General features: G+C 43.0%; 1 protein-coding gene across 2 annotated transcripts in view; it reads right to left on the bottom strand.

Annotated features, from left to right (window-relative positions):
* LOC117345605 (IgGFc-binding protein-like) overlaps positions 1-26,291 on the bottom strand; it is a 121,124-nt gene that overhangs the window by 64,351 nt on the left and 30,482 nt on the right. For both annotated transcript variants that reach the window (XM_033914496.1, XM_033914497.1), the window contains 3 exons: positions 23,294-23,622; positions 19,392-19,968; positions 656-1,254 (listed from right to left, as the gene is read on the bottom strand). In XM_033914496.1, the coding sequence (XP_033770387.1) occupies positions 656-1,254; positions 19,392-19,968; positions 23,294-23,622 (1,505 nt within the window). The remainder of the gene's footprint in view (positions 1-655; positions 1,255-19,391; positions 19,969-23,293; positions 23,623-26,291) is intronic.

The raw sequence follows: 26,291 nt of genomic DNA, 5'->3' as shown, positions 1-26,291 counted from the left end.
ACACCCAATTGGGCAGGAAAATCGAATCGAATCGAAAAACCAATTCAGTAGGCTGAATCGAATTCAATCAAAATTTTTTTCCTGAATTGGGCAGCACTAGTCTGGACATCCCAATGACTTGGACATCCAGATAGAGGATTAAAAAAAAAATTCTAGACATAAGGTGGTTTGCCTTTCAAAAATAGGCATTTTTATTATTGCCAACTTTGGATGTCTAGCACCACACACCCAAATCAGACTTAGACGTATTTTTTGAAAATGCCCCTTTATGTATGTTAAATCTGTAACCTGCTCCGAGCACTATCAGGAAAATTGGCTAAATATTGAATAAAATAAATAAATGACCAAATAAATAATCAATAAATTATTATAATACAATACAAATTAAAACTAACAAAATAATAAAAACATTACTATATATCTTTATAACCTATAAGAATAAGCAACATATTAGGGATATAATGGTTCACTCTACAAAATGATTCTGAATGATCATGTTTCATGATCATGCGCTTCTCTAAAAGACAAATAATTATTAGCTTTTCTCTATTCATATTTTAATATAAGAATAGTAGAAAAGTCAAACCCAAATAAAAACAATAGCATAGTAACCAAGTTGTTATGAGTTAATGTACTGCATCCTCAGAAGACATACCTGGATCCACTGAGGGTAATCTGTGCTCATAGTAATTGTCATGCCATAGACTTCAAAAGTCACGACTTTGGTGATGGAAACTGCATTGCTCCATTGGTGGCTGTTCTGCACTTGGACACTGAATGGTATTAGGGTTGGATTTAGGGAAGCTACTCCAACTAGCTGGTAGATGCAGTCTCCTGTGAAATCATACCTCTTACCATCAAAGGTTGTATAGTGAAGGTTTCCAGAGATCGAGCATGTAGAGTAGCTAAGTGAATGGCAACCCCGGATCCCATCCATTACAAGGCATCTTTCAGTGGCTTTACAAGTAGCCTTCTTGCATTCTAACTTTCCTGAAGACAGGTCACAATTGCAATAGACATTGCAGGTATCATCAGTCCAGAAAGCGTCACCAGGTTTGTAGTATGTATCTTTGTAAGTGCAGCCACAGTTTCCCACAGGAACACATTTGTCAACACTAAAGACATATCCATCATTGCACTGGCAAATTTCTTGACAGGATTCTGTGCATCTGCTAGGAGCAGTTTTGTCTGAACATGTTGCTTGGCATGCATTTCCACAGAATTCATAGTGACTATTCTCATGACAAGGCAAGGCTGAAAAATAAATGCAAAATACCGTAATTTTACAAAGCCATATACTAAAGGCATAATTGAAAAAACAACCTACCAGACACTCAGTATGTCAATATATCAGATCTCAAGATGGTATGTACAAGTCACCACTGTTTAATTATAATGACCATAGTAACTAGGAAGTATGCATTTAAGTAAAGGGTAGGAAGATGTGAATTCTTAATGGGAGTATCAGAATTATTTTTCATAGAATAGCCTTCCAGAGTGGAGAATTGTGCAGTTAAGAAAATAGCAACCTTTCCTGTGCTCTTCTTACTAGCCATGCACCTCTGATAACACTATGAATTATCAGTTTCTCCTATTGTTGGTAGTCTATTAGCCACCTTCAATTGCATCCCTGATGCTGAAGGTACAGGAGCTGAATGCCCTGGTGCTGTCCCATGGCAAGAACCACACTGCCCATTGCTGCTTTGGCATCTTTTATAGCAGAAGAGCCATTTAGCATACTTAGATGGCATTTCTATTGGCTTAATTACTGTGACCATTACAGCTGTGTGGGATACTTCTCCCCATTCATGCCATTCCTGGTATACTCTCTTTTTACTTGTGTGTCACTTAAAGGGTTCCTACTTATGTTGATCCTGGCCCTGAGGTGAGAGAGGTAATAATGGAGTAATTTAGTAGAGTTCCCTCCAACCTTTGTTCTCCACCTGCCAATCCTCTCTGTTTTCACCACTTCGTAAGTGCCTAATCTGGTAAACTACACTCATTTAGGAGTAAAAGCCCCTGTCACAATATGTAACTAGTGAATTAGAAAGATTGACTATGCCCAGTGGCGTACCAAGGGTGGATCACCCCAGGTGCATGCCCTAGGAGGGTGCACAGCCAGCCAGGTCTGGAAATGGGACCGGAACCTCCCGCCCTGCTGTGCAACAGGACCTGCACCTCAGCGCGGTTGCGGGTCCACCCCTCTGATGTACTTCTTCTGGAGCGGAGTCGGCAGCCATACTGACTTGCAAGAAGGTCCCGCGATGACTACATTTGCCGGTTCTGCTCCGGAAGAAGTAAGTTACATCGGAGGGGGTGGACCGGCAGACGCAGGGAGTTGTGGCAAGGTCCCACGATGACTGTGGCTGCCGGGTCCATCCCCTCCGATGTCACATACTTCTTCCGGAGAAGAGCTGGATGTAGTCATCGTGGGCCTTCCTGCACCTCAGCGCAGCTGCCAACTCTGCTCCAGAACAAGTATGTCAGAGGGGGTGGACTGGCAGCTGCAGTCATTGCGAGCAGGACCTTGCTGCATGGAGGAAGAGAAAGGAGCAGGACTGCTAGTATGGAAGGGGGTGGAGGGAGAGAAAGGAGGCAGGATAGTATGGAATTGGTGTGCAGGGAAAGTGGAGAGAGACATAAGGGGGAAGGATACTGGAGGGAATTGGATTGGAGGGAAAGAGGGCAGATGCTGATGGAAGTGGGGTGGATGGAGAGAGATAAAGGACAGATGTTAGTGGGGAGGATGTTAGTGGGGAGGATAGAGGGGGAGCCTATGCTGGATGGAAGTGCGGATGGGAGAGATAATGGAGCAGATGCAGGAAGGAAGTTGGGAGGAGAAAAAGAGGGTAGCAAACGCTGGATGGAAATGGACAGAGAGGAGGAGAAGGTACTGGATGGAAGGGGTAGAGAAAGAGGGTACATGATAGAAGGAGGGGATAAATAAAAGGAGGGCACATGATGGGGTAAGAGGATTGAGTTATTGAAATACTGGAGGGAGTGAAGGAAAGAGGTGACAGGCTGTAGGTAGACAGTGAAAAAGAAAATTGATGACAGGGTAGTAAGAATGTAATCTAGACAGATGCAGAAAATAAACTGAAAAGGAAAAAGGGAAGAAAGGGAAAGGGATTACAGAGGAGAGGTGTGGGAAAGGGAAGGAAAGGAGAGGAGAAAGATGCCAGACCAATGAGGGTGAAGGGAAAGATGGAAGGGGGAGGCATACAGTTTCTGGAAGGGGCATAGAAGGAGAGAAGATGGTAACATACATAGTAACATAGTAGATGATGGCAGATAAAGACCCAAATGGTCTATCCAGACTGCCCAACCTGATTCAATTTAAATTTTTTTTTAAAAAAAAATCTATTTCTGGTCAAGAATCCAAAGCTCTACCCAGTAGTGTGCTTGGGTTCCAACTACTGAAATCTCCATCAAAGCTCACTCCAGCCCATCTATACCCAGCCACTGAAGCCCTCCCCGGCCCATCCTCAACCAAAAGCCATATACAGCCACAGACAAAGCAAGTCTGCCCAGTATTGGCCTTAGTTCTACAATATTTACTATTATTTTCTGATTCTAGATCCTCTGTGTTCATCCCATGCTTTTTTGAACTCTGTCACTGTTTTCCTCTCCACCACCTCTCTTAGGAGCGCATTCCAGGCATCCATCACCCTCTCCGTAAAGTAGAATATACTTACATTGCTCTTGAGTCTACCACCCTTCAACCTCAAATTATGTCTCTGGTTTTACCATTTTCCTTTCTTTGGAAAAGATTTTGTTCTATGTTAATACCTTTCAAGTATTTGAACATCTGAATCATATCTCCCCTGACCCTCCTTCCCTCTAGGGTATACATATTCAGGGCTTCCAGTCTCTCCTCATAATTCTTTTGGAGCAAGCCTCCTACCATTTTCATCGCCCTCCTCTGGACCACTTCAAGTCTTATTATGTCATTCGCCAAAACTGAACACAATACTCCAAGTGGGGCCTCACCAACGACTTGTACAGGGGTATTAACACCTTTCTTCTACTGGCTATGTCTCTTTTTATACAGTCTAGCATCCTTCTAGCATCAGCCACCGACTTGTCACACTGTTTTTTTGCCTTTAGATCTTCGGACACTATCACCCCATGGTACCTCTCCCCATCCGTGCATATCAGCCTTTCACTTCCCAGCATATACAGTTCCTTCTGATTATTAATCCCCAAATGCATTACTTTGCATTTCTTTCCATTGAATTTTAATTGCCATTCCACTAACTTTTGCAGATCCTTTTTCATGTTTTCCACTCCCTCCTCGGTGTGTACTCTTAAAAATATTGGTATCATCCGCAAAATGGCAAACTTTTCCTTCTAACCCTTCAGCAATGTTACTCACAAACATATTGAACAAAATTGGCCCCAGCACCGAACCTTGAGGGACTCCACTACTCACCTTTCCTACTCACCTTTCCTTCCTCTGAATGACTTCCATTAATCACCAGCCTCTGGCGTGTATCCAACAGCCAGTTTCTAATCCAGTTTACCACTTTGGTTCCTAACTTCAGCCCTTCAAGTTTGTTCAAGAGCCTCCTATGAGGAACTGTATCAAAGGCTTTACTGAAATCTAAGTAAATTACATCTAGCCACATGTCCTTGATCCTGTTCTTAGGTCACCCAATCAAAAAATTCAATCAGATAGAAGGGGCAAAGAGAGGGCAGACAGTGGATGGAAGGAAGAGAGTAACAAGAAGATGAAAGCAGAAACCAGAAAAGACAAAGGTAGAAAAAAAAAATTATATTTATTTTTTTACTTTAGGAGACATGTGTCACTGTTTCTGTAGTGTTGCATTGTATGCAGAGTCCAGCTTCTTGATGGTTCAATTTAACCTTTGTCTACGTATTTCTCTTTTATCCCTCCTTTTACAAAACTGTAGAGCATTTTTTTAGTGCCAGCCATGGCGGTAATAGCTCTGATGCTCAGAATTCTATGAACATCTGAGCTGTTACTACCATGGCTAAAATCCGCACTACAGTTTTGTAAAAGGGGGAGAAGTTAGTTTGTGATTACATATTCCATACTAGGCGAAGGTGTTTTCTGTGTTCTTTGTGTTCAAAAGACATGGTTTTCTGTTATGACTGACTGTGCAGGATTGATCTGTAGTAGTCCGTCTTGTTTATTTTACAATGGCTGTACTGATGTTGCACTACTCACTGCACTCTTGTGTGATATGTGGATTGTTACTAAAAATCATGTTTTTCATACCGATGTGGGGGGGGGGCTCAAAAAATGAGGGGCCCCTGGTGTCACATATGCTAGGTACACCACTGACTATGCCATACCTGTGGTACAGCTTATATAGATCACAGAATATGCAATGCTCCAATGCAGAAAATGTGCTCCAATGCAGAAAAATGTTTACTATGATTAAAACATGCCTAGTCATGCCTTCTCTGAAGGAAGAACATGTGAATCAGCTGATGCAAGGCAAAGGAATGTGGACAATTTCAAAGTACTCCTCCATCAATGCCCTAGATCAATGTTCTTCAACCACTGGTCCATGGACCAGTACCGGTCCAAAGGGCCAGCAGGTGCATCAGGCCCAAAACAGTGCTCTTCAACTGCCGGTCCACCGTGCGATCGATATGGCGTTATCTTCGAGCCAGATCCCTCTTCCTAACTGATTCAGTACACAAAGCCACGGGCAGTGGCTCTTATGGGCATCCTGCGCCTGAACCGGAAGACTTCTCTCTCATGTTGCAACTTCAGAGGGAAGGCTTCCAGATGAGGCATGGGATGTGCAAGGTGCAATTAGTACTATTATGGGGGCGGAGTCTGGGGTGGAGATTGGGTAGAGATGGGCGGGGTCTGGCCCACAATTTAGCCCGATGCCAGTCCACAGAATAATTATTTTATTTCTGCCGGTCCATAGGTGTAAAAAGGTTGAAAAACACTCATAACAATCATCAGCAACCTAGTTATCTCCACCAACAAATCACCATCTTTGGCAACTTCAACTTCACAAACTACCCCAACATCACTAGGGTACCAGCTGACTTTATAACAATATAAGACTTAGGCTTCCACCAGATCATCACCTCAACCACCCATACTACTGGCCATACTTGACCTAGTCTTTACCCAAAATAACCATTACATCCCACCAGCCATTACATGCAGCACTATAACTCTGAGCTAATAACCTGGTCCAACCATTATCACATTCCATAGTGCAAACTCAGTTGCAGAACCCCCAACTAAGAACCTCACCCCACTCAAGAAGACACTTAACCCAAACTTTGTCAACCTAGAAAAGCTAACAGCCAACATCTTTAAAATAGCTGAAACAACTACCCTTAAGAAAGTGGCAGATGAAATTTAATGTGGACAAATGCAAAGTGATGCACATTGGGAAGAATAACCTGAATCACAGTTACCGGATGCTAGGGTCCATTTTGGGAGTTAGTGCCCAAGAAAAGGATCTGGGTATCATTATAGACAATACGATGAAACCTTCCACCCAATGTGCGGCAGTGGCCAAAAAAGCAAACAGGATGCTTAGAATTATTTTGAAAAAGGGATGGTTAACAAGACTAAGAATGTCATAATGCCCCTGTATCGCTCCATTGTGTGACCTCATTTGGAGTATTGCGTTCAATTCTGATCTCCTTATCTCAAGAAAGATAAAGTGGCACTAGAAAAGGTTCAAAGAAGAGTGACCAAGATGGTAAAGGGGATGGAACTCCTCTCGTATGAGGAAAGACTAAAATGGTTAGGGCTCTTCAGCTTGGAAAAGAGACGGTTGAGGGGAGATATGATTGAAGTCTATAAAATCCTGAGTGGAGTAGAACGGTACAAGTGGATTGATTTTTCACTCCGTCAAAAATTACAAAGACTAGGGGACACTCAATGAAGTTACAGGGAAATACTCTTAAAACCAATAGGAGGAAATTTTTTTTCACTCAGAGAATAGTTAAGCTCTGGAACGCATTGCCAGAGGATGTGGTAAGAGCGGATAGCGTAGCTGGTTTTAAGAAAGGTTTGGACAAGCTCCTGGAGGAAAAGTCCATATTCTGTTATTGAGAAAGTCTTGGGGAAGCCACTGCTTAGCATGGGAATATGATTACACCTTGGGTTTTGGCCAGGTACTAGTGACCTGGATTGGAGAACGGACTACTAAGCTTGATGGACCACTGGTCTGACCCAGTAAGGCTATTCTTATGTTCAACTAGGACTGAAACAACACCAATCAAAGAAGCCGCATCAAACTGGCACATGCAAATTAGAACCTGTATGAAAACCTAGCAGAAACAAAATAGAATAAAACCTAACCCTCGCAACTTCTGCTCCCCCCTGGTTTATAGATGACCTCAGGAAAAAGAAGAGAAAACTAAGAAAAGCTGAAAGAAATTGATGCAAATCCAAAGATAAAAAGGACAAAACCCACTGAAAAGAACTACTACAGGAGTACAAACTATCAATCCATGATGCAAACCCTCCCTAATACACTAATCTCCTACAGAAAGCTCCAAACAGATCAAAGAACCTCTTCATACTGACAACAACTTACTCACGGGCTCACAAGGAAATAAATAAACCCTACAAACCGACCTGGATAGTGAAACCCTATCCATTTACTTCCAAGAAAAAAATCAATCGTATACACACAAATCTTGATTCAACACCCATATATCCAAGCAAAAGCCCATAATGACCCCCCTACTATGAGAGAACTCAGAAGTGAAACCCTGAATTGCCTTGTATCAGCATCTTGTATCAGCATCTCGTAAAGATCTACCAAAAATGATCCACCACTCTACGACCCTCTGCCTCAATCTGGATCCATCCTCGACCCATGCCCACCAAACCTCCTGATGGCCACAAAAGACTAATACTACTACTATTCATTATTTTTATAGTGCTACCAGACATATGCAGTGCTGTACAGTCACAAAGGAGATAGTCACTGCTCGAAAGAGCTTACAATCTAAATAGACAAGACAGACAAATAATAATAATAATAATAATAACTTTATTCTTCTATACCACCTTAGTCAGGATACCATGGTGGGGGATACAGTTAGGGAGGATGGTTAATCTAATGGCTAGGGTGGTGAGCAGTGGGCAGTAGGGTTATGGATTGAAGGCTAAATAAAAAAAACAAGTTATCAGTCTGCTTTTAAACAATGGAAGGGAAGGGATGTGACAGACAAACTCAGGTAGTTTATTCCAGGCATATGGGGCAGCTACATGAAAGTATAGCAGTCATTTATCGCCCTCCTAACAAGTCCCCTTCCTCCTTTCTCACTGAATTTGACTCCTGGCTTTTGGGTTTCTTGAGTCATCTTCTCCTTCCCTCATTCTTGGGGACTTTAACTTTCACCCTGATGATCCCACTGACTAGTATGCTACTAAAGTTTCTTGCCTTAATATCCTCATTTGACTTCCAACTTTGCTCCACAACCCCTACTCACCAGGATGGCCACTGCCTTGACCTTGTCTTTTCCTCCAACTGCTATCTCTCTAACTTCTCTACCTCACTGCTCCCCATCTGATATCCTTCACCATTACTCCCCCTCCCCCTCCACAATGCCCAGTCACTTCCAAGAGGTCTCAAAATCTTCAAGCCCTCGATCCCTCCATGCTCTCATCCACTGTTTCACCTCTTCTTGCCTCCACTATGTTATCAAAGTTTGTCCACTAGGCTGTCTCATCGTTCAAGTCTATTCTCTCCTCTGCTGTGGACACCCTTGCTTCCCCTGTTTCTCACTCTGTCAGGTGGACCAAACTTCAACCTTGGCTCATTCCCAGTGTCCGTTACTTATGTTCCTGCACCCGCTGTGCTGAGCACTTCTGGCTCAAATCTTACACATGTGCTGACTTTCTTCACTTTAAATTTATGATGACCTCTTTTAATTCTGCACTTACATGGGTCAAGCAAGACTACTACATCCAACTAACTCCCTTTCTTCCAACCCTCGTCGTCTCTTTGCCTCTCTCCTCAAAGTGCCCCCACTTCCAACCCCTCCTTATCTCTCTCCCCAGATTATGACTGATTACTTCCATGACAAGGTCCGCAAGATCACCCTTGAGTTCACTACAAAGTTGCATCCTTATCCCCTACCTACCAATACTCTCCTGATCTTCAACCTCACACCTCCCCTTCATCCTTCACCCAAACACACAGGAAGCATCTCCCGTCTGGCCCCTCCTGCTTGTCTGCCCCATCAACTACTGCTGACTTTTCTGCCTTCTCTGTAATCACAGAGGAAGAAACTGCACTTCTGTCCTCATCCAAGCCTACTACATGCCCCTCAGACCCTATTCCTACCCCTCTACTCGACCCCATCTCACATACTGTTATTCATCTCACATACTGTTATCCCTCCCATATGCCATATTCTCAATCTATCTCTTTCCACTGCAACTGTCCCTGCTGCCTTCAAACATGTGGTGGTTAAGTCGCTTCTCAAAAAACCCTCGCTGGACGCCTCCTGCCCATCCAACTATCGCCCTGTCTCCCTTCTTCCATTCCTATCCAAGATACTCGAGTGTGTTATTCTCCGTCACTGCCTAGACTTCATTTCAACTCGACAGATTCTCGATCCTCTACAATTTGGTTTTCACCCCCAACACTCCACAGAGACTGCCCTCACTAAGGTCTGCAGTGACTTGTTCATGTTCAGATCTAAGGGCTTTTACTCTGTTCTTATCCTTCTTGACCTGTCTGCTGCCTTTGATACTGTAAATCACAACTTACTCCTTGATATGCTGTCCTAGTTTGGATTCCGTGATTCTGTCCTCTCCTGGTTTGCCCCCTACCTTTCTCAACGCACCTTTAGTGTATGTATTGGTGGGTCCTCTTCTGCTGCTACCCCACTAGCGGTTGGTATACTCCAGGGTTCTGTCTTATGACCTCTTCTCTCTCTACACCTCCTCCCTTGGTGCCCTGATCTCCTTCCATGGCTTCCAGTATCATATTTATGCTTATGACTCCCAGCTCTACCTCTCTACACCTGAAATTTCACCTAAAGTCCAAGAAAAAGTCTCTGCTTGTGTGGCTGACATTGCTGCCTGGATGTCTTGCCGCTATCTGAAACTAAATATGTCCAAGACTGAGCTACTCTTCTTTCCTCCTAAACCCTTTCCTCCTCCTCCTCCTTTCTCCATCTGGTTGAAGACCCGGTATATAAAGTTAAGTTTTAATTTAGTTTAGTCATTGTTCCAGTCTCCTCTGCTCGCAACCTTGGAGTCATCTTCAATTCTGACCTCTCATTTTCTACGTATATTCAACATGCTGCTAAGACCTGTCACTTCTATCTCTTCAACATCACTAAAATTTGCCCCTTCCTCGCTAAGCACACTAATCGGACTTTGTCCAAGCTCTCGTAACCTCACGCTTAGATTACTGTAATCTACTCCTAACTGATATCCCTCAGTGTTGCCTCTCCCCCTTGCAATCTGTGTAAAACTCTGCTAGGTGACTCATCTTCTACCAACCTCACTACGCTCATGTCACCCCTCTCCTTAAGTCACATCACTGGCTCCCTATCTGCCATTGCATACAGTTCAAGATCTTATTGCTGGCCTACAAGTATGTTCATTCTGCTGCCCCTCAATATCTCTCCTCGCTTCTCTCTCATACACCTCCCAGAGAACTCCGTTCCTCAGATAAGTCACTCTTAATGTTACCCTTCTCCTCCATTGCCAATTCCAGACTTCGTTCCTTTCATCTAGCTGCTCCCTATGCCTGGAATAAATTACCCTTTTGTCCATCAAGCCCCTTCCCTTGTTTAAAAGCAGACTGAAAATCCACCTTTTTTATATAGTTTTCAAATCTTAACCCTACTCCTCTGCCCTCCAGCCCAGCCAGCTGATTAACTGTTCCCTTTAACTGTATACATGAAATCCTGTTTGTCTTGCCTATTTAGAATGTAAGCTTTTTGTGAATCTGTACAGCGCAGCATGCATCTGGTAGTGCTATAGAAATAATTAATAGTAGTAGTAGTAGAATTGGCAATGGAGGAGAAGCAGCTTATCTGAGGAATGGAGTTAATGGGGAGGCATATAAGGAGAGATAAGAGAGGAGAGATACTAAGGGGCTGCGGCATGAACACACTTGTAGGTTAGTAATAGGAATTTGAACTGTTTGTAGAGGTAGATAGGGAGCCAGTGGAGTGATTTGAGGAGAGTAAGGTGAATGTAGTGAGGTTGGTAGTAGATAAGTTGTGCAGCCCTGAGTTCTGCACTGATAGCAGGGGAAGAGAAGCAGTTTAGAAGGAGACCTGTTAGAAGTAAATTGCAGTAGTCTAAGCATGAGGTTACAAGCGTGTTGACAAGAGTCTGGGTAATGTGTTCAGAGTAGAGAGTTGCGCGGGGACAGAAATCTCACCCGTCCCCGTGAGGAATCCCCTCAATCCCCGCCCGTCCCCGTGAGGAATCACCTCCATCCCCACACATCTCCGTCCCCAATAAAAGTTACTTGTCCCCATTAATGAAGCACATTACATAGTATGGACATATGGAAATCCAACTGCTTGAAGTAATATTTAAATAAAACATATATATATATATATATATATATATATATATATATATATATATATATATATATATATATATATATACTAGTCTTTAAGCCCATTACATTAACGGGTGCTAGAATAGATGTGTCTCTCTGTCTGTGTTTCTTTATCTCTTTCTCTTTGGCCGCTGTCTGTATCCTTAGAAACATAGAAACATAGAAATTGACGGCAGAAAAGGGCCATAGCCCATCGAGTCTGCCCATACCAATGACCCACTCCCTGATTCTTACTCCCCTATAGATCCCACATGAATATCCCATTTTCTCTTAAAATCTGACACGCTGCTGGCCTCAATCACCCGCTGAGGCAGCTCATTCCAATGATCGACCACCCTTTCGGTGAAGAAGTACTTCCTAGCATCACCTTGCAATTTCCCTCCCCTGATTTTCAGCGAGTGTCCTCTGGTTACCGAGGGCCCTGTAAGACTGAAGATATCATCTTTCACCTCTATACGCCCCGTGATATACTTAAAGGTCTCAATCATGTCCCCCCTCTCTCTTCGCTCCTCCAGTGAGTACATCCGCAGTTTTTTTAAACCTTTCTTCATACGTGAGATCCCTGAGCCCCAAGACCATCCTGGTAGCCATTCGCTGAACCGACTCAATTCTCAACACATCTTTTCGGTAGTGTGGTCTCCAGAATTGAACACAATACTCGAGATGAGGTCTCACCATGGATCTGTACAGTGGCATTATGACTTCAGGTTTTCTGCTGACAAAACCCCTACGGATACAGCCCATCATTTGTCTTGCCTTGGACGAAGCCTTCTCTACTTGATTGGCAGCCTTCATATCATCGCTAATGATCACTCCTAAATCACGTTCCACCGTGGTCCTGTCTCCCCCTCCCCCCCCAGCCAAGCTGTCTGCCCCCAGCACCCACCTCCCCCCCAAATGTCTCTCAATGGCCCTCTTCTGTCTTCCACCCCAGAGTAAAGCTGTCTGTCCCCTTTCCCTATCTCTCCATGGCCCCTTCTGTCTCCCCCAGCACACCCATCCCCCCAAAGCAGGCCCCTATCCCTCTCCCTGTCTCTCCATGGCACCTTCTGTCTTGCCCCCCAGAGCAAAGCTGTTTGCCCCAAGCACACCCCTCCCTCCAAAGCAGCCCCCTTTCCCTCTCCCACTGACTGTCTCTCTGGCCCCCTTTCTCTGTCTGTCTTTCTGTCCCTCTCCCTGGCCCTGTGTCTTTCTTTCTTTCTGTCTCCCTCCCTCCCGCTGTCTGTCTGTCATTTTTCTCCATTTCCCTGTGCAGCAGCATTTCCATCCCACTTCCCTATGCAGCAGCAATAGCATTTCCCTCCTATCCCCCCTTTCCTGTGTAGAAGCAGTAGCAGCATTTTCCCCCACTCCCCCTTTCCCTTTTCTTACCTTATCTTCCCTGCTCCGTTCGGCCCCGCCCCCTTCTTTTATTGCCGTTGTCGATCCGGCCTGCTCCTGACCCTCCCACCGCCGACAAACCTCGGGACTCCAGCCGCGTAGGCAGCACTTTAAACACGCTGCTTCGCGGCCTTCTACTGGTGATTTCCTCTGCCGCGTCTGTCTCCGATGATGTCATCAGAGACGCGGCAAAGGAAATCGGCAGAGAAGGGCGCGAAGCAGCATGTTTATAGTGCTGCCTACGCCGCTGGAGCCGGGAGGCGACGGAGAGGGCAGGGGGTGCTAGGGGCCAGCAGTGGTGGAGAGCAGGGAAGGGCGCACATGGCACTTGTCTTACCTTGCGTGAGGCCGGTCTGTAAGCCGCGCATGCGCACTTCCTATGTGTGCTACAGCTCACGGAAAACGGATGCACGCATAGGAAGTGCGCATGCGCGGCTTACCGTTTTATTATATTAGATAGTATAAATAAGCAGAAAATCACAATGAATAAAATACCAAATATATGCATAAATAGTGTAACAAAACCAAAATGAGGACCAAACTCAATTAAGCATAGAAAAGCCAAAAGCATTTCTAAAATCTGGCCACATGATAAATGAGAGAATCTAGCAATGGTAGCATAGAGACAAAAAGGCATATATGGATCAAGGGGAACACATCAAGCAAAAACCTAGAACACAACTTAAACAATAAAATAAGTAATGTAAAACAGGCTGGATTATGTAATTTAAAAAAAGAGGATTCAATAGTTAAAAAAAAACAAAGCAAAATCCCATATAAAAGCCATCATCAGGTGTAAAACCAATAAATGTATGTTTTCAGCTAAAGAACATGTATATAAAATTGTTCTAAAATAATAATGTAAAATTAAATAAGCCATACAAAATAATGAGGAAGCATAGAAAAGCCAATTGAGAAGACAAAAACATGTGCAATTGTATATAAACCAGACTAAAATGTAATGAGAAACCAAGGTAAAGCCACAGGGTAATATAATCAAAATGAAAGTTTGAAATATGCGCCAAACAGAAGGAAAGGCAATGAAACCAGATACAGCAGTGAGTAAGTCAGAATAGACGATGATGCCAGAACAAAAAAAAAACAAAACTAGACACTGGGACAAACCAAAACAACTGAAGCAATGAATACGACCAAAATAGAGAAGTGCCGGAAAGAGAAGCGTGAACCAGAGCTGAGAGTAAAACAAGACATCAGGGCAAAATAAAAGGGATTTACCTGATAAAACAACACTCCATTTAATGTGAAGCATTTTCCTTGGTCACGCCAAGGCTTCTGAATCAGATCTTCTCCTCCTCCTCCTCTCAGTCGCCGGTATCAGGGCCTTTGGGGGACTTGGGCGGCTCACCAAATACAGGCTGACTTTCTGCTCTAGCCTTGCACATGACACCGCCCCACCAATCAGTTTGAATGCAGTGAGCTCAGCACGTAGGCACACTGAGCGCCTATGTGCTGAGCTCACTGCTCAGTATGGCTGTTCTGCTGCAGCGCTGGACCCGGACCAATCTCAACTTGAAAATTTCAACGATCGACATTAGGTAGGCCTCGGAATGGGAACCCCAGATCCATCCCCATGGGAGTCCCGTGGGCCTGGGAGGGGTCCCCATGGGAGTCCCCTTGACTTTGGGGATTCCCGTGATCCCCGTTCCCATGCAGACCTCTAGTTCAGAGAGGAAAGAGCAAATTTTGGTGATGTAGAGATAGAAGCGACAGGTTTTAGCAGTCTGTTGGATATACATAGAAATTGCTAGGCCAGAGTCGAAGACGACTCCAAGGTTGTGAGCAGAGGAGACTGGAACAATACTAGTATTATTTACAGAGATAGAGAATGGAGGGAGAAGAGCGGAGGTTTTAGGAGATAAAAGGAGCAGCCTTCATCAAATCAATCTTACCACTAATTAATTCCCTGCAATCGGGAAAAGTACCGCAAAACTGGAAATCAGCAATCATCAGACTGATCTTTAAGAAACTGACACTGGATCCAAATGAACCCAGCAACTACAGACCGGTCTCCAATCTCCCCTTCATCTCCAAGATCCTTAAAAAGATGGCACTATCACAACTCCTAGCCTTTGTTGACCGACAGAAAGCCCTCTCCCTTTACCAGTCAGGATTCAGAAAATTCCACAACATGGAAATGGTCTTAGTGGACATTATTCATGACTGCTGGAACATACTAGACAAAGGGAGAGAGGGACTACTGGTCCTTCTAGACCTCAGTGTTGCCTTTGGTACCATTGACCACCATTGCCTCCTTGCCAGACTCTCAACCATTGGAATAAAGGATCAAGCGCTCCAATGGTTCTCAGCGTTCCTGAGCTAAAGGACCCAAAGCATTCTACTAAAATCTACTCTATCACGACCTAAACCAATAAAATATGGAGTACTGCAGGGTGCCTTCCTGTCTCCTTTGCTTTTCAATCTTTATATCAGACCGGTGATAGACATTGCTTTAAAATACTAAATAAAGATCCACTCATTCGCTGATGACATACTACTGTACCTACCGTTGGGTTGAACGAGGACGCTCAAACCTCAAAACTGTATGACTGCCTTTCAAAAATAAAAAGCTGGATGACCCAAAACAAGCTGCAACTAAATGCAATGAAAACCAAACTGCTCTGGATAAGAAGAAATGACCCCAAACATGCATGCCTGTCAGTCTCCTGGCAATCTACTTCCCTGATGGCCAAAGACAAAGTAAACAGCCTGGGGATGATCCTTGATAGTGACTTTTCACTCTCTGACCATTTCTCTAGAATAGTATCTGCCTTGTTCTACTACTTCCAGCAGCTACGGAAAATCAGATGATACTTCTTGGAGCCAGATTTTGCTCAACTGCTATATACTTTCATCCTCTCCCGTATGGACTACTACAACTTGCTCCTAAATGGGCTTACTACAAAAACACCTGTCGACTACAACGAATACAAAATGCCACCATCCGACTTTTGAAGAACTTTCACATATGAGACCTGACCTCCCCGGCGCTGTGCACTGCTCACTGGCTATCAATTGACATATGATGTATATTCAAAGGCATAATAATGGCCTACAAACTCTTCTATGACATGGTACCGGCTTATATGGCTAACAAACTACTACTGTACACTCCATCGACTGCTATGCTCACAAGAAGAAAAAGAATTATGCACAACCTTAGGATGCGCCCTCCGACTTGAGACCGCACAGAAAAGATCATATTCTCACTACCTACCGTACTTCATTAGAAGGTCTACTGAACTTCAGGAAGGCAATAAAAACCCACCTCTTCCCTTGACCTACCCAAATCCCAAACCTAAAAAAGAAGAGCACCAGCCCTCTGCTGTCACAAATCTCAAATGTTGATGCGCTTTGCCCACTGTACCAGGAACTATCACATTTTATATTACTCATCATATAATGCTGTACCCTACCAAGCCATCATGTCTTTCTCATACAATGCTTTGCCACATTTTGGCATACTGCCACCTTCTCCCACTCTACTATGCATTGTATCTTTCTTACCATATATGCCATACCATGTCTACCATGCTACAAATTCATGTGCTATATCCACTACACAATATATGCTATCCCATGTCCACTGATAATTCTGTATTATGACCAGCTGCTGCATCATCACATTCAAAACAATGAAAAATCCAACCGGTCTGCAGTAAAAGGTGAACATCAAAACAAAGAAAAGATTGCAGAATGGAATGTTCAAGGTACAGGAATCTTTATTAAAGGTCTATACAAAAATGCAATCAATAAAAATGTCTCTCATATATGTTGAATGCGGACCCAACACGGTCCATCCTCCTTCCTCAGGGGTTCGGGATGTCCGATGTATCACATTTAGAGAGTCATGTAGAGAACACCGTTCTTGTATAAAGAACCAAAATTTGTTAGTCAAAGACGAGATGTTCTCCTTCCTTGCTAACACACAGGGTGGGTACTGCAACTTTTTCCTTGCATTTTCCCTGTAGATGTATTTTACATTATCAGAGTAAACAATTTATATGTTTTGATCATTCCCAATTGGAGCGATTTCTATTGGAATATGGAAAAAAAAGAGTAATTACAATCATAAGGGTAAAAAAAAAAGGAAATTTTGGATCTCAATGTGTATAGTTAGGATGTTAACTTGATTTCTATCAGAAATTATTTACTTTTAGTTTAACCTTGCAAATCTCTCCTTGAAGTGGACTTTAGAAATAGTTTATTTCTTTTTGTAATATTTCTTGTAAAATATGTTTTACAAATGTTAGTCTTTTCTTGTATATCTATACTTGATATGTATAATTGAAATTATTAAATATATGATATTTCAATTGCAACTAATGCTCAGATTTAAAAAAAAGACTCACATGATTAAACCTATGGCTGTGTTCTGCACTCATTGTAAGTGGTACACATCCTTCTCATGAATCCCTAATCTAAGCTGGACATCACCAATTCATGTACTAAAATTCATAATGCCCCTCTTGACATCAAATGCTTAATTGATTGAATCTAATTCAACCTGAAGTAAACATCTTCATACTGCAGTAGATACAGAATCATGGAAATGTAGAAACATGATGGCAGATAAAGGCCAAAAGGCTCATCTAGTCTGTCCATCCTCAGTAACAATATCTCTTCCTCTCTTTAAGAGATCCCACATGCCTGTCTCATACTTTCTCAAATTCACAGACTCTGTTTCCACCACTTCTTCAGGAGATACTTGCATGCATCTACCACCCTTTCTGTAAAAAAGTATTTCCTTAGATTACTCCTGAGCCTATCACCTTCATCCTATGCCCTCTCATTCCAGAGCTTCTTTCAAATGAGAGACTCGACTCATGCACATTTATGCCATGTAGGTACAGTATTTAAACATCTCTATCATATCTCCCCTCTCCTGCCTTTCCTCTAAAGTATACATATTGAGATCCTTAAGTCTGTCCCCATACGCCTTATGACAAAGATCATGCACCATTTTAGTAGCTTTCCTCTGGACCGACTCCATCCTTTTTATATCTTTTTGAAGGTGTGGGCTCCAGAATTGTACACAATATTCTAAATGAGAATTCACCAGAGTCTTATACAGGGGCATCAATACTTCCTTTTTCCTACTGGTCATACCTCTTCCTATGCATCCTAAAATTCTTCTAACTTTTGCCGCCACCTTTTCAACCTGTTTGGCCACCTTAAGATCATCATATACAATCACACCCAAGTCCTGCTATTCTGTCGTGCACATAAGTTCTTCACCCCCTAAACTATACCGTTCCTTTGGGATTTTGCAGCCTTGCATTTCTTAGCATTACATTTTAGCTGCCAAATTTCAGACCATTCTTCAATCTTTGCTAGGGCTTTCTTCATATAATTCATCTCATCCGGAGTGTCTACTCTATTGCAGACTATGGTATCATCCGCAAAGAGGCATATCTTACCTGACAGCCCTTCAGCAATATCGCTTATAAAAATGTTAAAAAGAACAGGACCAAGAACAGAACCTTGAGGCACACTACTGGTAACATCCTTTTCCTCAGAGTGAACTCCATTAACCACTACCCTCTGTCATCTTCCACTCAACCAGTTCTTGAGTCAGCTGGACACTTTGGGGCCCATCCCAAGGGCACTAAGTTTATTTATTAGATGTCCATGTGGAATACTATCAAAGGCTTTGCTAAAAATCTATATATACCACATCTAGCGCACTCCCTCTACCCAATTCCAGTCAAAGAAATTGATCAGATTTGTCTGACAAGACCTACCTCTAGTGAATCCATGTTGCCTCTGGTCCTGTAATCCACTGGATTCCAGAAACTTAACCATTCTCTATTTTAAAAGTGTTTCCATATATGAGGTCTGTTCAAAAGGTTCCAGGACGGTTTGAATTGCGTGCCAATGGGAAGTTCTTTTGAGATACGTTAGTTCTTTTTTTCATTTGTTGATATCTGTTTTCATCTCCGAGCTACAGCAGTTTTTGTGAAACTATGCTTCATGATCAGTTATTTTTCATCATGTATGACCTCAATGAGCAGCACCACAACATGAAGTTCTGTTTTAAATTGTCTGTTTTATAAATGCAACATATATGAGTACATATATTTATATATAAAAAAAATAAACTAGGCTCCTAGAACAAGTCTTAGTGCACAAATGCCTCCATACACAGTTACACCTTCTCCAAGGCAGGTGTAACTTTATGTGTGTGCATATTCCTTGCAGCTCAAATCAAACAGTACCCCAGAAACCCGAATGAATGGTCAGCAAAAAGCATACACATGTACATTCATACAATTTAATAAAAAAAACATTTTCTGTGTGAAAAACATGGTGTGCATGTTAGGAATGGTTTATAAAATTACCCCTTATGTGACTGCCCAACTAAAAGTTATTGTATGATATCTATTGCGCCCACAGACACTGAGCCTATTGTATATATGATGATACTGTACTTACGGCATCCAGATGATGTCCTCCAGTCATACAGATTAGCCCCTTTATTTCTGCAAGATGTTGCATAGGCATCAAGGGCCTGGCATAGGATCTGATTTGCACCCTTGTTCATGCACACATCATAAATACAACCATCAAAGAAATTGTCAGGGTTTATTCTGTCATGGCAATCCCGGAAGGGCCCATTTTCTCTTTGAGTCATCAGACCACAATACTTTTCACCTTCATATTTCACTCTGTCAGCTTCATTACAGGTTGGACAATTTCTTCCTGTGCATTCGTCCCAGCAGAACGGGTCTCTGTCATTGACCCTCCAGCTCCTGGCCCATTCTACTATGGAAGATACCTGAGTTCCATTAGGTGTTATTCTATCATCTTTAGGATCCTTATTAAAATTGCCACATAGTCCCACCACGGTGCCAAAGTAACTGCTGGGGACTATAATAATAGCTTTCCCTTTCCAGTCATAGGAAACACGTAGGCCAAAATGTGTTGCCAGCAAAGCAGTACGAGCATTCAATGTCAACTTTATTTTTCCTTCTTTCAAAGTGACTGGAAGGTTGGCATTAACATCATTTATCTAAAATAGAAAGAAAGCAAGCAATTTGTCTAGCTCCTTGCTAGGGAGGATTGAAACTTTCATGAATAAATAATTATATTAACTAATTTCATCCATTTTGTCCTAGTCATATGTCCAATCTGAATCAATTAGAAATTTCAATATGATATTAGGGCCTTTGTTTTCAATTTCTTAACACATCTGCCATAATTCATCTCAAAATCTGGGAACACAGTGAGATGGAGGAGCATTTTTGATATGACATCTAAATTTGATTTTGGATGTTTTCCCCCCAAATCCATCAATCCCATGCTAAGCACCCTGGGGGATTAAGGAGGGCTGGGGGTAGAATCATGCCTTTGTCCTTCAGTGGGCATCTGGTCAGTTTGATACTTTTTTAGCACTAAGGGGGAAATTCCGGCACCTAAGTTAATTAACAAACATTATTTAAAATGGCAAAAATTGGCACCATTAAAATGCCAACCAGCGCCTAAATAATATGTACCAAACTCAGAGAATAGTTAAGCTCTGGAACACACTGACAGAGGTTGTGATATGAGCGGATAGCGTAGCTGGTTTTAAGAAAGGTTTAGACAAGTTCCTGGAGGAAAAGTCCATAGTCTGTTATTGAGAAAGACATGGGGGAAGCCACTGCTTGCCCTGTATTGGTAGCATGGAATATTGCTATACCTTGGGTTTTGGCCAGGTACTAGTGACCTGGATTGGCCACCGTGAGAATGGACTACTGGGCTTAATGGACCATTGGTCTGACCCAGTAAGGCTATTCTTATGTTCTTATGCCTACGTAGGTGGTTTAGGCTGCCGAATGCCACTATGAGCATAACTAATGCCAGAAATGGCGTTAGGTGGCATAAAGCAATGTCTCTCAACTTCTTCATACCAAGGACCCCTTAAGTCTAACAAATATCAACCGAGTACCACTGCCCAAGCTTCACCCCAGACCTACCCAAGCTCCGCCCCTGAACCCACCCCATAATAATAGTACTAATTGTAATGCAATTTCATCCATTCATTTTTCATATACACATCCCCTTCAATCTGTCCCTCTGTTTTCTCTCTACCACCATATCCAACATTTCTCCCTTTCATCCTCCTCTTCCCCTCAATCCTCTCTTTATATAAACCTAACAATTTTCCTCTTTCTTCCTTTCCCCATGTGCCCCATATCTTTCCCTGTCACTCACACACTCATGCCCAACAATTCTCACAAGTTAGTGCTTCCTTCCTCCCTCCATTCTGTGTCCCATGTTCATGTCCCCTCCCTTCCTTCTATGTCCCGAGTTTGTGCCCCCCTCCCTGCCTTCCAGCCTTTGTCCCAAATTCTCCCCTTGTCCCAGAATCATATCCCCTATCTCTCTTACTTGCTACAACTTGATCGCTCCCTTCAGGACCGTCCAGCTTGGCAGCTTTTTCTGCCTTCAGCTGCACAGGGATGCATTGCAGGTAGCTGTTCTTACAAGATGCACGTGGCTGACCCACAAGCTTTCCCTCTGGTATCGACAAAATGGCTTCCAGGACAGCCACGTGCAGCATGCAAAAGCCACTGCCTATGATGTGTCCCTGTGTGGCTGAAGGCTGGAAGGAGCAGCCCTGAAGGAGGTAACTGGGATCTCCCGCTAACCTGGAAGGCTTCCCTCTGGCATCAGCTCTGACATCAGAGGGAAGCATAGGATCAGCTTCGGTGGAGGAGGGAATGCAGGAAAGAGGGCATGGGATCTCCGGCGGTGCTTTGACAGAGGGGGGTGGGCAGGAAGGAGTACATGGGATCCATGGTGGCAGCAATTAAGGAGGAAGGGGGGGAGAGAACCACACAGTGCTGCATACCCCAAACAAGTGGCTCACACCTCCCTAAGGGTACGCATACCGTGTGTTGAGAAACCCTGGCCTAAAGCTCCTACATAGGCATGATTCACAACATAGATAGGCACCAGAAATGTAGGCCTAGAAAACTCTGGCCTACATTTCCGATGCCTATCTTTCAAAGAGGTGCAATTCTCTATAGGGCGCCATTGCATGATTGACATGTGGTCAGCAGCTACTTTTTAGGCAGTCACCGATATTGGCACCCTATAAAGAATGGGGCCTAAGTCATTATTGAAACCGATCAAGTCAAAAACATCAAAAAGAAGTGCAAATAAAACATATACTCACAACTTTGTTGATAGTGCCGGGAGATGCCGGTTGCTCAGCACTATGAGGGCAGAATTTTTTAATAGTCACTGTGGTCTCTTTTTTTTTTTTTACATTGAGGGGAAAGAAGAAAAATTGAGACCCAGTCAGACCCTCTATCATTGGAGGGAGGGTGTGGCAGGGACCTGGGGGGCCCAGGTGTAACCTTTAAAGCCGGCACCATTCAGCCGGACACCCCTGTCTCACTGAAGAGAAACCTCAACATGAGAATAAAATTGCCATCTCACTGAAGAGAAATCTCAACAGGAGAAATAGAATGGCAGTCTCACTGAAGAGAAACCTCAACAGGAGAAAATAATTTTCTAGTCACAGCCAGAATTCAGGAGCTAGTTGAATAGCGACCATCACCTGCTGGGAGATAGAGCATACTGAAGATGCAGGAGGCATACCAGCCAATAGGACCACCTGTTAATCAGTTTCTCTGTTTCCACCTGCTGGTAGATGTGTGCTATCCCATTGGTCTCTGGATTCATCTACTGCTGTTGCTAAGGAAATTGGGTGTGAGATTGGGGGCGGGGCTAGGGCAGGATTGGGGCGGGACTGACAATTAATAGCTGTCCCGTTTTGATGAAAAAATAAGTGATCACATTATGTATAGGTTCTATCAGGAGTCAGGGTTCTTGGGGTTGGAGCAGACACAAAAGGAATGCATACGTGCAATGGAGAAATTCAGCTACTATATGTATAATTTATATGCTTAAATTGGGCAGCAAAAAAAACAGGCCTTATTTATGTGTATGAGTGGTAGCACAGTGGCTGCTTATATGTATATTGTGTGCGACCCTTTAAATAGCCAGCACCGCTGAATATAAGTTAAATGCTGATGCAGGTGAGCTTTATGTGGCACGCTGGCTACTTTTAATATTAAACCCTTCTGTTTTGATAATCTTCAACCACTATTTCTCCTGTAAGAACATTCTACTTCCATGTCATCTTATTCCAAAATATAACCAAAAGATTTCTTACTTCACTGATCTTGAAACTAGCAAAAATAATTCTAACCCAAAGTGAATCCCAGAGTTTGTCTGCAAGAAACAGATTTGTTTGGCAAGGTAGAATACAATTATATCACTCAATACAGTAAGGTCATCATTCCAGTGAAGAATCCACATAACTGTTCTGCTTGATCACTTACCCTAATTTTGCCTGTTTCATCCTTAACCATGGATATTTTGTAACCATACACATAGGTGTTGACTTGACGTATATAGGACACAGCCTGGTTCCCTCTGTTCTCATTCTTCTTATCAATGTTAAAGTGAACCAAAGTTGGGTCATTACCATCATATTTAGCCAGGGTATAAGAACAAGAGCCTTGCATGTCAAATTTATAGCCATCAAAAGTTGTGTGATGAGATTCTCCCCATCCTGTGCAAGTGCCGGTGAAGTTTGGCATGCACTGTGTATTGCCATTTTTATTTTGGCAAGTTTCATGTTCCCGACATTTCAAGGTTTTACATGGGTCTGTAATAAAGAGAAGTATCATGTCAGAAACTGCATTGTATAATTCAAAAGTTAGCATGACTAATTAAAGTGTTCAAGTAGGCTGGAAACTTGGACATTGAGGCCAAAAAAATTGCCAGAATGGATTCTCTTTCCCACATGATTGGGCTAGAGACTCCGTTCTGTGAATTCAAATAACAGACGAGGAAAAGCCATGTAAAAACTAATATGTTTATTGAGAAAGCTCCCATAGCCTGGGAAGAGCAGGCCCTCAGAATTTCAGTGCTCTTCAAAGAGATAAAACAAGGCAAACAGATTTATACCCTAGGTGACATCATGCTTTAGAATACAATGGCACAGTTGATCACATGACTTCCTTTCAAAAAATGCCTTACGTCAATGTTAACATTAAAGGTCCATTTTGTTAAGTTTTTAAACCCAGCAGGTGGCAGTGTTTCACTTTTCTTCCTAAATCGCCCGTGATCTTTGACCTCTCCATATAATCAGTCATGTCAGTAAAAGCCCTACTTCCTGCAGACACATCTTAACTTCTGAATGACCTTCAAAGTAGTATTGTATTTTCTAATCTATAAGAAACAGATTCTGTGTAAAACATCCAAATTTCCTGTTCCTCTGAGAACCTTATCCCCATGGATCCATGTGAAGAATGGTGCATAAATCTATGTCTCTTAAGAGTCACAAAATCAACCTTCTGAACTTCCTAGCATTAGCTGAATCAGCAATTTAAACCTTTCAATCCTTAATTACAATTGCCTCAGACTGTGTCACTATAGATCCATCTGAGTCCCAAATCTTTAATAGACACCTTATTTTAATTCATTCTCAACCTCAATTTTCTGTGACACCTTATCCATCGCACCTGTAAGTTTCAGAAATTCCTCAACAAAAGAGAAACAGAAGTAGCAATTTTAGACACAAGGAAGACCTAGAGTATGTGTTGTTGCTATGACAAGTCTAACATAAGAACATAAGCAATGCCTCTGCTGGGTCAGACCTAAGATCCATCGTGCCCAGCAGTCCGCTCACGCGGCGGCCCAACAGGTCCAGGACCTGTGTAGTAATCCTCTAACTATATCCCTCTATCCCTTTTTCCAGTAGGAAATTGTCCAATCCTTTCTTGAACCCCAGTACCGTGCTCTGCCCTATTACGCCTTCTGGAAGCGCATTCCAGGTGTCCACCACACGCTGGGTAAAGAAAAACTTCCTAGCATTCGTTTTGAATCTATCCCCTTTCAACTTTTACGAATGCCCTCTTGTTCTTTTATGTTATGAAGGTTTGAAAAATCTGTCCCTCTCTACTCTCTCTATGCCCTTCATGATCTTGTAGGTCTCTATCATGTCTCCTCTGAGTCTCCGCTTTTCCAGGGAGAAGAGCCCCAGTCTCTCCAATCTTTCAGTGTACGAAAGGTTTTCCATGCCCTTAATCATTTTTGTCGCCCTCCTCTGGACCCTATCAAGTATTGCCATATTCTTCTTAAGGTACAGTGACCAATACTGGACACAGTATTCCAGGTGCGGGCGCACCATTGCCCTATACAACGGCAGGATGACTTCTTTTGTTCTGGTAGTAATACCCTTCTTAATAATACCCAACATTCTGTTTGCCTTCTTCGAGGCTGCTGCGCATTGTGCCGTTGGCTTCATTGTTGTGTCCACCAGCACACCCAAATCTCTTTCAAGGTTACTTCCCATTAATACTAACCCCCCCATTTGGTAGCTGAACATCGGGTTCTTTTTCCCTATATGCATGACCTTGCATTTCCCTACATTGAAGTTCATCTGCCATTTATTCGCCCACTCCTCCAGTTTGTTTAGGTCCCTTTGTAGGTCCTCACACATAAGAACATAAGAACATAAGAACTGCCATCTCCGGATCAGACCCATGGTCCATCGAGTCCGGCGATCCGCACACGCGGAGGCCCAGTCAGGTATACACCTGATTGTTCTAATCACCCATATCCCTCTATGCCTCTCATAAGGAGATGTGCATCTAATTTGCCTTTGAATCCTAGCACAGTGGATTCCTTAATAACCTCCTGCGGAAGAGCATTCCATGCGTCCACCACTCGCTGCGTAAAGCAGAACTTCCTGACATTTGTCCTGGACTTGTCACCCCTTAGCTTCAAACCATGTCCTCTTGTCCGTGTCACATTGGACAATGTAAATAATTTGTTTTTCTGCTCTATTTTATCGATGTCTTTCAGTATTTTGAACGTCTCTATCATGTCCCCTCGCAGCCTCCTCTTCTCAAGGGAGAACAATCCTAGTTTCTTGAGTCGTTCCTCATATTCCAATTTCTCCATACCTCTTATTAGTTTCGTTGCTCGTCTCTGCACCCTCTCCAGCAGTTTTATATCCTTCTTTAGGTTGGGAGACCAATGTTGTACACAGTATTCCAAGTGTGGTCTGACCATTGCTCTATAAAGCGGCATTATGACTTTCTCCGATCTACTCGTGATTCCTTTCTTTATCATGCCCAACATTCTGTTTGCTTTCTTTGCCGCTGCCGCACATTGTGCCGACGGCTTCAGGGTCCTATCTATCAGTACACCCAGGTCCTTTTCTTGTTCGCTCTTACCCAGAGTTGCTCCTGACATTCTATACTCGTATTCCTTATTCTTACTACCTAAATGCATTACTTTGCATTTCTCCACGTTGAACTTCATCTG

The sequence above is a fragment of the Geotrypetes seraphini genome, chromosome 11 (assembly GCF_902459505.1).
Source record: "Geotrypetes seraphini chromosome 11, aGeoSer1.1, whole genome shotgun sequence".
NCBI classification, from domain to species: domain Eukaryota; kingdom Metazoa; phylum Chordata; class Amphibia; order Gymnophiona; family Dermophiidae; genus Geotrypetes; species Geotrypetes seraphini.
This window is presented reverse-complemented; position numbering and strand designations above follow the sequence as displayed.